The following is a 13,591-nucleotide window of genomic DNA, read 5'->3' as shown; positions in this document are numbered from 1 at the left end:
AACAACGGTCGCCCACGAAGCACGGTCGTTACCCATCACTCCACAAAGGCCGCGGCCCTTGCAGAGCAAGGGGCAACCCTACTTAAAGTCTCAGAGCAAGTGACGTAACTGATTGAAATGCTACTAGCGCGTACCCGCTAACTAGCTAGCCATTTCACATTCGTTACATATGCCTTTCATTTCTAGAAGATAATAGGGCTGGGCAGGAGTAATCCAGTATTGGAGTACTCGAATGGACGTCAAAACTCAATCTTTAACCACAGATCACCTTTTGTTTCATATACTAGGCACATGTAGGAGCAGCAATCTCCCATCACATCTTTTGCCGCTGCAAAGCGCCGCTGTGACGTCACCAAAGCCGAGCAGGTAACACAGCTAATTATGGTTTCAATGAATGATTCAAATGACTTTTTTTCATGTGGACTGAATATGTAATGCAGCAATTTGATTTCAGTTTATATTTAATTACTCAACGTACTTTTAGTAGTCCTTTTGATTCCTAACATAAGGCTTCCACAAGCAAGGGCCACTGCTGATGTTACTGCCGTTTTGAAGATTGTGTTTCAAGATTGTGTTTCCCACAATATAATATAACTAGTTGATATTACGGTTTCAATAAATGAATGTTAACATTTCACTAGTGTTTTTATTGTCTGAAAATATGGGTCAATTTAGTTATTAGGATTTGTTATCTGTAATGGTTATGATAAATTAGACATTGTTGCACATGTTGGCATGTTTTTCAGTGCGGGCCTTGTGTTCTAAAAATTGTAGGTTTTTTTAATAGTAAAAAAAATCATATTCCCATCCTTGGATGTTGATGGACTCTTACTGATAGACTGACAATGCTGCAAATATTGTATTAAGGTAAAACAGCCTAATACAGGTTTTGCTGAGCAGTGCCTACAAGGATTTAAAGGGGAAAATATCAGCCACTAACCTTGCTGTCTTGGAAGTCATAGTCCAGCGAGTACTGCAGCTTGCCAAGTTTCTCCTCCTCTTTCTCTTCCTCCTCTTTCTCCTCCTCTGTGAGGCCTGTCTCGCCTTCATCGTCGTCATCGTCCTGTTTCTGCAGTGGTAGAACACAGGACACAGGGATCAGAGTTGCGGGGTCAGGGGTTATGTGTAGGAGGCAGATGGCGGGAGCCCCACCCACCACAGACAGCATGCCACAGACAGACAGTGGATGTTCAGGAGGCTTGTGTTGTGTTGCATTGCGTTGCGTTGCGCTGCATACTGTGGCACCAGAGTTTGTTGCGTTGCATTGCATTGCATTGCGTAGCACCAGGGTTTGCTGCGTTGCCTTGCTCCCGCTTACCTGCTTCTCACCTGGTGGCATAGTGGAATACCATCCTGTCTCTAATGCAACTAGGGACTCAGGTATGATGTTTTCTAGTTAATGACTTGAATTAAAAATGTCCTTTGGTGACACAATTGTTTTACCCTGTCATTTACATCTTACCCCATATTCCCACGGAACTAGTTAACTGATCCTTCAAAAGTAGGGCCTGTATAATCTTACTTTCTTTCTATTTATTCCATTAATGTGTTACCAAGGAATGTTCCTCTCAAGTCAGGTCACCATTTTTCCCAGCCAAATGGTAGCTACAGGATTAAAGGGTATAGCCAGCTATTTGCATAATGTAGAAGCAGTATTTCAGTTAGATAACAGCCAGTTATGGTAACCCCTATTTCTGACATGTTCAAGTTTACGTGACTATTTCATCTGCAAACCTGTGCTTTATGTTTTTATTCTCCTTTTCACTCTTCATTGAGTGACAAAGTAATTGGGGTGCAGATGAAAAATATTGATTGATTGGTCATGCGCTTATCATTGTCATCATCATGTCCCACAAACAACCAACCATGCCCTTTTTCACATGCATATATTAATAGTGTTATTTGTGGGTTGCGTTTAAACTATGCCCAATACGTTTCATATTGGGGTGAGTTTGGCATCACACTGTCACATAATGGGCGATACGTTATTTCAATATTTATTTATTTTTCTCTCAGGGTTTTATGGAGCAGACCATAGCGTTCTCATTTAAATTCTCAAAACATAAGTACAAAACATGATAGAAAAGCAAAGGCGCTACGATTTTCATTCCATGAAACCCCCCCTCATCATCATCATCATCTGCCCATGGGCCAGAGAGCATCACCGCGATCCTTCCACCTACCGTAGATCAGGGGTCCATCACAGTCAAGAAACACGATGCACACATAAGAGACAAAGTGAAGAGGAGGAGAGCAGAGAGAGGAAGAGGTTTGAACTTACGACACACCAGAAAACAAACAACACCACCGGCAACACTAGGACGATGAAAAATGACACAGTGATTGTCTGTTCGTTAAAAAATAATAAAAATGTAAACGTCCTACTTCCAGGACCATCTTTCACCATGTGGAGACAATTAATTGTTTTAATAACTGTTACTGGTGAATGGGGCCCTGTTAATGATATTGGACACATTCAGCCTGGAATTAAGCAGGAGCACTTTCACAGTCCTCCCCTGTTTATTCTGCTTAGTATGAGATATGGCTCCTCTGATCCATGGGTATCATGTCTATTATCCTTAAGCACGGAGGGCAGCTTACCCTAGCAGTCATCCGTTAATTGGAATGCCACAAAAGACAGGGCTTCATTACCTTCTCTACCCATTACCCAAACCATCCCTGGTCCTTTCCCATAACAAATGTGTAATTTTCACCGTATGTCACAATGAAGTACAGCACACATTTTAAAACGACAACAACAGCCACATCAAGAGAACAGAGAGGATAGGAGGCTATCGACTTGTCTCCCTAAGTCTGGTCTAAGTGCTGCCAATGAAAGATCAGAGGTTGTTACTGATACACCAAGGGATGCATAAAGAGCATGTGTTGTTGGTCAAATCTATGTACAGATGTCAGTTCTTAATTTGTTCACTCTTTTGCTGCTGAGAATTTTCCTGCACCGCAGGAAATTCAGAGTAGTTTTGTGATTTACATAAATTCACAGAAAACCCACACTAACACAGGGTTATATTAACGGTATTGCACTCTTGATGTAGCCTACTTTTGGCCAACTAATAGTCCAACCACTGATCAAGCACCATTATGGAATAAACATTCAAATTCTGTTGCTGCAATTACAGTATATACGTTCAAAAGTACGTGGACATCCCTTCAAATGATTGGATTTGGCTATTTCAGCCACACCCGTTACTTACAGGTGTTTAAAATCCAGTGCCAAGTCCAGTGCCAACAGGTTTGCACCTGTTGTATTCGGCGCATGTGACAAATACAATCTTATTTGAATTTGATTACACTTGATGAATCACGCTTCACCATCTGGCAGTCCGACGGACGAATCTGGGTTTTGCCGATTCCAGGAGAACGCTACCTGCCTGAATGCATAGTGTCAACTGTAAAGTTTTTTGGAGGACGAATAATGGTTTGGGACTGTTGTTCATGGTTCACGCTCCTTAGTTCCAGGGAAGTGAAATCTTAACGCTACAGCATACAATCACGTTAGACGATTCTGTTCTTCCAACTTTGTGGCAATAGTTTGGGGAAGGCCCTTTCCTGTTTCAGCATGACAATGCCCCCGTGCACAAAGCAAGGTCCATACAGAAGTGGTTTGTCGATATCGGTGTGGAAGTACTCGACTGGCCTGCACAGAGCCCTGACCTCAATCCCAATGAACCCCTTTGGGATGAATTGGAATGCCAACTGCAAGCCAGGCCTCACTAATACTCTTGTGGCTGAATGGAAGCAAGTCCCCGCAGCAATGTTTCAACATCTAGTGGAAAGCCTTCCCAGAAGAGTGGAATTTGTTATAGCAGCAGAAGGGGGGACCAACCCCCCATTAATGCCCGTCATTTTGGAATGAGATTTTCAACTAGCAGGTGTCCACATACGTTTGGTCAGGTAGTGTATTTTACTGTGGTCAAATTAAGATCTTCCATCTTTACATATTGACCAAAACTTTCCCAAGTTCCTCAAACAAAAATAAATTGTTGCACAGTAAATAAAACAGGCAACCATATTGTTATGGAGGAATGGCTTAGTAGGCTAATAATTATAGACGACCTCTGTCAGCTATCCCGAGATTAATTCCTAGTCCTCTTTGTCTACGTTCATCATCTAAAAATAAATAACTTAACGTACTGATATTCATATGAGTTTTGTGTTCATATTCATATGAGTTTTATGAGTTTTGTGTTCAAGTGAAATACGTATCCTGAGTGTGATATATGTTATGTCTGTCGGACCTGCATGTACTCTGCGAACTGAGTTTATATGTGGAGCCCGAAGCACCATACCTCATCCCCTTTCATGTTCTTCATGTTGAGGCCATCTTTGCCCTTCTTGCCCTTCTTGTTCTTCTTCTTCTTACAGCAGCACTTCTTGATGATGCAGAAGCAGCAGGTGAGGATGAGGAGGGCGGCCACCACAGCGATAGCTATGATGGCCCAGGAGGGCACTGCAACACACACAGGGGAGTTACGAGGAAAAAAACACTACTATGTAAATACCTCAATATGGGTTGTACTTCTATGAGATCACTCCTATGAGATCATCCAGATTTAGGATTCTATGTTCCAATGTTGTTCCATGCATAGTACATGAGTTATGAGTCAGGGTTGGGAAAATTAAGTATTTTGGTTAACCAGGGAAGACATACATGGGATCTTATCGATCTCGTTCATGAACTTGCTCTTGATCTCTTCGAACATGTCGTTCTTGGAAACTGTGCCGTTGCCTGGGGGTTCAGCCACAGTGGTGGCGATGGCGACGGCTGGGGCCGCGGTCATAGTGGCGCCGGTGCCCGTGGGCTCTGGACCCACCATGGCCTCAGGCTTATTCTTGAACAAGTTCCACTTCATCCTCAATGACTAGGCCACACACACAGTCCCTGGGGAAAGTCACAGAGACACAAAGAGACGGTCAGTTGCCATCACCAGCAGCACAGGCAATGAAGTGTGTAACCTTTGGTATAACACACAAACACACACACATCAAAAAGACATGTATTAAATCACTCATTACCTATCGCCATACATGTATCACTATCATGGCAATGTTTAGGGAATTAAAAACAGGCATCTGTTAGAGATTCACTTCAGAAGTTAGGTTAGTCCTCTCTGGCACTCCACTCCAATAGAAACAATTTAGTAGCTGAGTATTGGTTTTCTGTACACAAAGAAATAAAATGGAGGATGTACAATTCTACCATGTGACCCAACTCAATTCCTTAGCAATGTGTCAGACAGTAGAGCAGCACAGTGACAAGGCTGGAGTGGTTTGTATGGAAATGGCCTCCTTGACATCAGTCCACATCACAGACCCTGAGGATAAAAATGCCAGTCGGTAGAACTGCATCCTTAATGTACTATAAACTCCTAAATGGATTTAACTCAGGGATGAAACGGCTAATCTCATTTGTTTGAGGAATGAGACACAGTATGTTAATATTACATGAATGTCAATGAAATAACATTCTGTCAATGAGGCCCTCAGTCCCTTAAGAAAGCCGACATTCCTCATTACAGCATTACATCACGGTCCGTTATGGATGAAATAAAAATGAATGGTTGGAGTTAACACGTCTTCTACTTGAGGTGGAAAACGTGCCAAATAAATACGAAGGCTCCCTTTCCAAAATGTGTTCCAAAGAGGACTATTGTCCATTTATGATGTGGGATCTGTTCCCTCTGAAGGAATGGCAAAGACTAAGGTGATTATAATATATCAATTATAATATGCTATGTCTCCTCTGAAACAATGATCTCCACCAAATTGAAATGAGGCACTCGTGACCGAAACATCCTTCTTTCTACTGGATCGTCTAGGTCCAAAAGGCTCCTTATCAGCTTCTACACCCAACCCATAAGGCTGCTGAACAATGAATCACTGTTTATTATGTATGCATAGTCACTTTACCCCTACCTATATGTACATAGTACCTAAATTACCTCGACTAACCTGTACCCCCGCATATAGTCTCGTTATTGTTATTTTATTGTGTTACTTTTTTTACTTTTGTTTATTTAGTAAATATTTTATTAACCTGTCTAGGATCAGCGTGCCGCTAGCGGCACTCCCCCCCCCCCCCCCACTGAAAAACCAGTGCCGCGAAATTCAAAAAAAATATTTTTTTAAAATATTTAACTTTCACACATTAAAGTCCAATACAGCTAATGAAAGACACAGATCTTATGAATCCAGTCAACATTTCCGATTTTTAAAATGTTTTACAGGGAAGACACAATATGTAAAGATGTACATCTATTACCTAAAAACACATTAGCATATTCCACCATCTTTTATTTGTCCACCAACACCAGTAGCCATCACCAATTCGGCTAAACTAAGATATTTATAGCCCCTAACCAACAAAAAAACTCATTAGATGACAGTCTGATAACATATTTATGGTATGGGATAGGTTTTGTTAGAAAAAAGTGCATATTTCAGGTATATGGCATAGTTTACAATTGCACCCACCATCACAAATGGACTAGAATAATTACAATGAGCAACGTGTTTACCTAACTACTAATCATCAAACATTTCGTAAAAATACACAGCATACACGAATCGAAAGACACAGATCCTGTGAATACAGACAATATTTCAGATTTTCTAAGTGTCTTACAGCGAAAACACAATAAATCGTTATATTAGCTTAGCACATAGCAATTAGCAGCCCAGCATTGATTCTAGCCAAAGTGAGCGATAAAAGTCAACATCGCCAAAAGATATTAATTTTTTCACTAACCTTCTCAGAATTCTTCCGATGACACTCCTGTAACATCACATTACAACATGCATATACAGTTTGATCGAAAATGTTTATATTTAGCCACCAAAATCATGGTTAGACAATGTGAAATGTAGACAAGCTGGTAAAGAAAACGTCCTTGCGCCACTTAGACAGTGATCTACTCTTATACATAAATACTCATAAACGTGACTAAAAAATATAGGGTGGACAGGGATTGATAGACAATTTAATTCTTAATACAATTGCGTTATTACATTTTTTAATTTATCCTTACTTTTCAATACAGTTTGCGCCAAGCGAAGCTACGTCAAAAAACATGGCGTCCTAAGCCACTAAAATGTTTCGACAGAAACACGATTTATCATAATAAAAATGTCCTACCTTGAGCTGTTCTTCCATCAGTATCTTGGGCAAAGGATCCTTTCTTGGGAGAAATCGTCTTTTGGTGGAAAGCTGTCCTCTTGCCATGTGGAAATGTCAACTACGTTCGGGATGAACTGAAAAGCGTTCCCAACTTTTCACATCGTTGCAAAAATAAATGTCCCAAAATCGCACTAAACGGATATAAATTGCTATAAAACGCTTTAAATTAACTACTTTGTGATGTTTGTAACTCCTATAACGAGTGAAAAGATGACCGGAGAAATATAACAGGCTAAACTAATGCTTGGAACAGGAGAGGGTCGGTGTCTTCCACGCGCGTTACGCAGCAAGAAAAGACTTGCTAGCTAAAGGTTTTTTTCATTTGTAGTGCCTGTGAACGAGCAATCGAGCCCGTTGGAATCGTCATCACGTAAAGGCATCCAGGGGAAGACGTAAGAAGTGTCCGTATAGTCATAGCAACGACAGTGCCCGTTTAAATGACTTCAGAAAAGTGGCCAACGTTTCTCAAATCTGACTCCATGTCAGGGAAATTGCTGTAGAATGGGCTCTGTTCCACTTAGAGACAAAATTTCAACTCCTATAGAAACTATAGACTGTTTTCTATCCAATAATAATAATAATATGCATATTGTACGATCAAGGATTTTGTGGGAAGCCGTTTAAAAAATTAGCCACATTAGCATAAATAGTCTAAACAGCGCCCCCATCCCCAACAGGTTAACTCTTATTTTCTTAAAACTGCATTGTTGGTCTAACGCCTACCAAACCCGGATCCGGGAGCACCCCCATCACAAAAGCTGACTAGCATAGCCTAGCCTAAAGCCACAGGGATATCATATAATAAAATGTTCATGAAATCACAAGTCCAAGATACTAAATGAAAGATACACATCTTGTGAATAAAGCCATCATTTCTGATTTTTAAAATGTTTTACAGGGAAGACAAAATATGTAAATCTATTAGCTAACCACGTTAGCAAAAGACAACACTCCCATACTCCACCATTTTTTACTCCATCAGCAGCTATCACAAATTCGACCAAATAAAGATATAAATAGCCACTAACCAAGAAACAACCTCATCAGATGACAGTCTGATAACATATTTATTGTATAGCATAGGTTTTGTTAGAAAAATGTGCATATTTCATGTATAAATCATAGTTTACCATTGCAGCCACCATTACAACTCTCACCAAAGCCACTAGATAACTACAGAGACCATCGTGTATTAGCTAATTACTCATCATAAAACATTTCTTAAAAATACACAGCGTGCAGCAGATGAAAGACACAGATCTTGTGAATCAAGACAATTTTTCAGATTTTCTAAGTGTTTTACAGCGAAAACACAATATAGCGTTATATTAGCTTAGCACAATAGCGAACATCACACCAGCACTGATTCAAGGCAAAAATAGCTATAACGTATAAACCACCAAAATATATTAATTTTTTCACTAACCTTCTCAGAATTCTTCAGATGACAGTCCTGTAATATAATATTACACAATGCATATAGAGTTTGTTCGAAAATGTGCATATTTAGCGGCACAAATTGTGCTTATACAATGAGAAAAGTAGCCAAGAGCTCAAGCAATCTGTCCGGCGCCATCTTGGAAAGCCACCTACTCTTATCGAAAACTATTCATAAACTTGACTAAAAAAATACAGGTTGGACAGCAATTGAAAGACAAATTAGTTCTTAATGCAATCGCTGAATTACATTTTTAAAATTAACCTTACTGCGCAATACAGGCTGCAATAACACAATGCTACACTGCAAGCAATGGCGTTTCATGCATTTGACATTTTTCAACAGAACAATGAATTATCAGCATAAATAGTTCTTACTTTTCGATGAACTCTCATCAGAATCTTGGGAAAGGTGACCTTTGTCAAAAAGAATCGTTGATAGGTTGGAGAATGTCCTCTTCAGAGTTGCAATTAGCAGTAAACATTAGCACGAAAGAGAGAGATACCCAAATTCCTACAGCGCCAAGGAAATAAATACCCGAAAATCGCAATATACTGACATAAACTGATATAATTCGGTTCAAAATAACAACATTACGATGTCTTCAACACCTATATCGAATAAAAACACAGCCGGAAATGTCTGAGATCTATAACCGATGGTTCCAAAAGAACGTCCCCAGGTTCTCAATGCGCCCGAGCGAAGGTGAAAAGAATGAGCCACCTCGTTCCCAATCAATTTATAAACTTTGGGAACTATGTGGAGACGCCATTTCAAGACTCCCTATTCGCTAACAACCAGGGGAAGGCGTATGCAGTGCATCTCAACCAATAGAAGACAGTCAGAGTTATCCACAGGTCTGGGAACAGCGAGCATATTTCAGCATTTTCAAATCCTCATAGGAGAATTGCTCTAAGTCCAGTTCTGTTTCACTTACAGACATAATTCAAACGGTTTTAGAAACTAGAGAGTGTTTTCTATCCAATAGTAATAATAATATGCATATTGTACGAGCAAGAATTGAGTACGAGGCAGTTTAATTTGGGTACTATGTCGAAATGGCACCCCCCTAGTGGCAAGAAGTTGGGCTTGTAAATAAGCATTTCACAGTAAGGCCCATGTGATAAATACAATTTCATTTGATTTGAATACTATTAGGATTAGCAATGTACTGTACTGAAACAATTCACCCTGTGAGAAGGTGAGATGGAGAGGCTGAATGGGAATTATGGCCTTCGGATGCATGTTAGACCAACTGTTATAGGCCCCACCTATTGCTCCCCAAAAAGTTCTCAGGAGTTCCCATTATCATGTACTGACTCATAATTCCACATCTATAACAGTGAATGGCTTCTCATGTCTAATCATCTATAACAGTGAATGGCTTCTCATGTCTAATCATCTATAACAGTGGATGGCTTCTCATGTCTAATCATCTATAACAGTGGATGGCTTCTCATGTCTAATCATCTATAACAGTGGATGGCTTCTCATGTCTAATCATCTATAACAGTGAATGGCTTCTCATGTCTAATCATCTATAACAGTGGATGGCTTCTCATGTCTAATCATCTATAACAGTGAATGGCTTCTCATGTCTAATCATCTATAACAGTGAATGGCTTCTCATGTCTAATCATCTATAACAGTGAATGGCTTCTCATGTCTAATCATCTATAACAGTGAATGGCTTCTCATGTCTAATCATCTATAACAGTGAATGGCTTCTCATGTCTAATCATCTATAACAGTGAACGGCTTCTCATGTCTAATCATCTATAACAGTGAATGGCTTCTCATGTCTAATCATCTATAACAGTGAACGGCTTCTCATGTCTAATCATCTATAACAGTGAATGGCTTCTCATGTCTAATCATCTATAACAGTGGATGGCTTCTCATGTCTAATCATCTATAACAGTGAATGGCTTCTCATGTCTAATCATCTATAACAGTGAATGGCTTCTCATGTCGAATCATCTATAACAGTGAATGGCTTCTCATGTCTAATCATCTATAACAGTGAATGGCTTCTCATGTCTAATCATCTATAACAGTGAACGGCTTCTCATGTCTAATCATCTATAACAGTGAATGGCTTCTCATGTCTAATCATCTCTAACAGTGGATGGCTTCTCATGTCTAATCATCTATAACAGTGAATGGCTTCTCATGTCGAATCATCTATAACAGTGGATGGCTTCTCATGTCTAATCATCTATAACAGTGGATGGATTCTCATGTCTAATCATCTATAACAGTGAATGGCTTCTCATGTCTAATCATCTATAAGAGTGAATGGCTTCTCATGTCTAATCATCTATAACAGTGAATGGCTTCTCATGTCTAATCATCTATAACAGTGAATGGCTTCTCATGTCTAATCATCTATAACAGTGAATGGCTTCTCATGTCTAATCATCTATAACAGTGAATGGCTTCTCATGTCTAATTAGGGATTATTTTCAGAGAAATTATATTTAAAGTGAGGGATGAGATCACTTTGGAACTAGAAAATGGTATTACCTGGAAGCAAATTAATTATATATTTTCTTAAATTGAAGGCAGTTAATTCAGGAAGTGATTAGAAATGTACAATTCAGAAATGTTTTAACTTAAAAAAAATAAAAAAAAGCTTTTACTTTTCAGTTAATTACTTTTCAGTTAATTATTGAACTGTAATTTGAGTTTACTTCCTGAATTAACTGCCCTGCTACCCAGATGCAGGCTACGGTAATAAGAGTGTTTATCAATCTGACTGCAATCCGCAATCACCAACCACAATCATAAAGAATAAGAATGCATGAAACACTATAACCCCGCATCTGTCTTCTTCTGGGGAATCCTATAGACTACAAACAGCTGGCCAAATAAATTCTCATCTCAGGCCTCAGCAAGCATCATATCATTCTGTGCCAGTTCTGTGTTGCTCTCAGGGGCGGCAACAGGAGGAAAGAGTAGGGAACGTTACCCAATTACATTGAAGTCTGACAATTTATTTCCCAGAATTCCTAGCTACACTGGTGTCTCAGGGGTGACACTAGCATATGATTAACATTTACAGATCATGGTGATACTCATTGTGAGTCATACTCATATTTGATTGGGTAGGACAAAGCAGGGCTGAGAAATGTCACAACAGTGCGAAAAGCATACCGCTAACCTTGAGCCAGCCCACTCAACAACCCATAGAATAAAGAGCTACTTGTTGCCACACGGCCACTGTCCGGCTCTGCCTCCCTGCTGTCCCTGTTGTATCCTTCTCTCAGGGCAGGATATCTAAGGTGGAAAATGACAAAGGCCTACTCCCCTATTCTGCACATTCAGAATTGGTTATAAATCTCTTACTCACCAAAATCAATAATGGCAGATGACGATGAGAGTAGATGTGCATGTCACAGTAACGTGACGTCTCTAAATCCTGTTAGTCTGGTAATATACCAACCCTATCATCGCTCCTGACATTTACAATCCTATTGGTCTGGTGATAGATAAACCATACCATCTCTCCTGACATTTACAATCGTGTTGGTCTGGTGATAGATAAACCATATCATCTCTCCTGACATCTACAATCCTATTGGTCTGGTAATAGATCAACCCTATCATCTCTCCTGACATCTACAATCCTATTGGTCTGGTAATAGACTAACCCTATCATCTCCTGATGATACAAAAACTCTTTGGAGAAGTAGCTGATACAAAATACCATTATTGCTCGATGTTGGTATACAATACTATCACAAACAGTGAAGTAGTATTGCTATGTCAACTATTGAAAAGGGATAGAAACTGGATATATTGTAATTGAAGAAATGCTTATTGTAACGCACTGAGTGCCCGGAACATTAAGACCACCTTCCTAACATTGAGTTGCACCCCTGTTTGCCCTCAGAACAGCCTCAGTTCGTCTGGGCATGGACTCTACAAGGTGTTGAAAGCGTTCCACAGGGATGCTGGTCCATGTTGACTTCAAAGCTTCCCACAGTTGTCAAGTTGGCTGGATGTCCTTTGGGTGGTGGATCATTCTTGATACAGTGGAAACTATTGAATGTGAAAAACCCAGCAGGGTTGCAGTTGACACAAACTGGTCCGCCTGGCACCTACTACCATACCCTGTTCAAATGCACTTCAATCTTTTGTCTTGCCCATTCACCTTCTGAATGACATGATCAAGATATGGGTCAGCAGCAACAGTAAAACAGTATTCTGTCAGCGTAGTTCATATGTGGCTGTGATTCAATGCAAGGCGCATTATAGCGCGGACAGGTAATTTATGATTGAGCCAACATGTGCAGCGTTTACCGTGAATGCAACCTACGCAAGTGCTGCATTGTCGGCTGTGTAGTGCGCTGCTCTATAACGTGTCTTCGTAATGAATCCTCATCTTCATTGACCTAGAGGCCACAAATCAACACGCTTTGCATCTCCAACAGGTGCATTTTTTTAAGTGTTCAAAAAAACTTCAAACAGCTAAAGGCTATGTGCTATCCCACTCCACAAGACATGTGTTCAATTCCAGACTCCTTATGAAACGTTACAGCAGAGAAACTAGTTGTTGCCGAGCAAATCAGATCCAGCTGAATTGCTTCTGACTGATACCTTACCGCCTGCCTGAGGCCATGCTAGCCAATGGAGTTTGGGATCAGACAAATCAAATGACTAATTGTTTGATGTCACAGACAGAATGAAAATGGCTAGTATAGACATAACTGCTTACTCTGTCCTCGCTCTCATTTATCGATATATACCAATCTTAACAGATAAGGATAATTATATGACAAATGACAATTAAAATGATTCCTGCCAAACAAATGGACATACACCACGACTTATAATAACAGTCGTAACAGCGACAGGCTATATTCAATCATAGCATAATGGCCTTTGTCTAATTCTCAACTTGTATAGCGACTGACTGTAAGGCGACAGAGACAAGAAAAGAAAGCTATCCA

The 13,591-nt window shown here is 40.0% G+C and overlaps 1 protein-coding gene across 3 annotated transcripts in view; it reads right to left on the bottom strand.

Annotated features, from left to right (window-relative positions):
• The window catches only part of LOC129851439 (synaptotagmin-2-like), an 81,641-nt gene that overhangs the window by 9,425 nt on the left and 58,625 nt on the right, over positions 1-13,591 (bottom strand). For 2 of the 3 annotated variants that reach the window (XM_055917978.1, XM_055917979.1), the window contains exons 2-4: positions 4,673-4,903; positions 4,311-4,471; positions 941-1,069 (exon numbers count right to left, since the gene is read on the bottom strand). In XM_055917978.1, the coding sequence (XP_055773953.1) occupies positions 941-1,069; positions 4,311-4,471; positions 4,673-4,874 (492 nt within the window). In that variant the 5' untranslated portion in view covers positions 4,875-4,903. The remainder of the gene's footprint in view (positions 1-940; positions 1,070-4,310; positions 4,472-4,672; positions 4,904-13,591) is intronic. The other variant, XM_055917980.1, reaches the window with a different exon arrangement.

The sequence above is a fragment of the Salvelinus fontinalis genome, chromosome 3 (assembly GCF_029448725.1).
Source record: "Salvelinus fontinalis isolate EN_2023a chromosome 3, ASM2944872v1, whole genome shotgun sequence".
NCBI lineage: Eukaryota > Metazoa > Chordata > Actinopteri > Salmoniformes > Salmonidae > Salvelinus > Salvelinus fontinalis.
The sequence above is the reverse complement of the archived record's forward strand: the minus strand, read 5'-3'. Positions and strand labels throughout refer to the sequence as shown.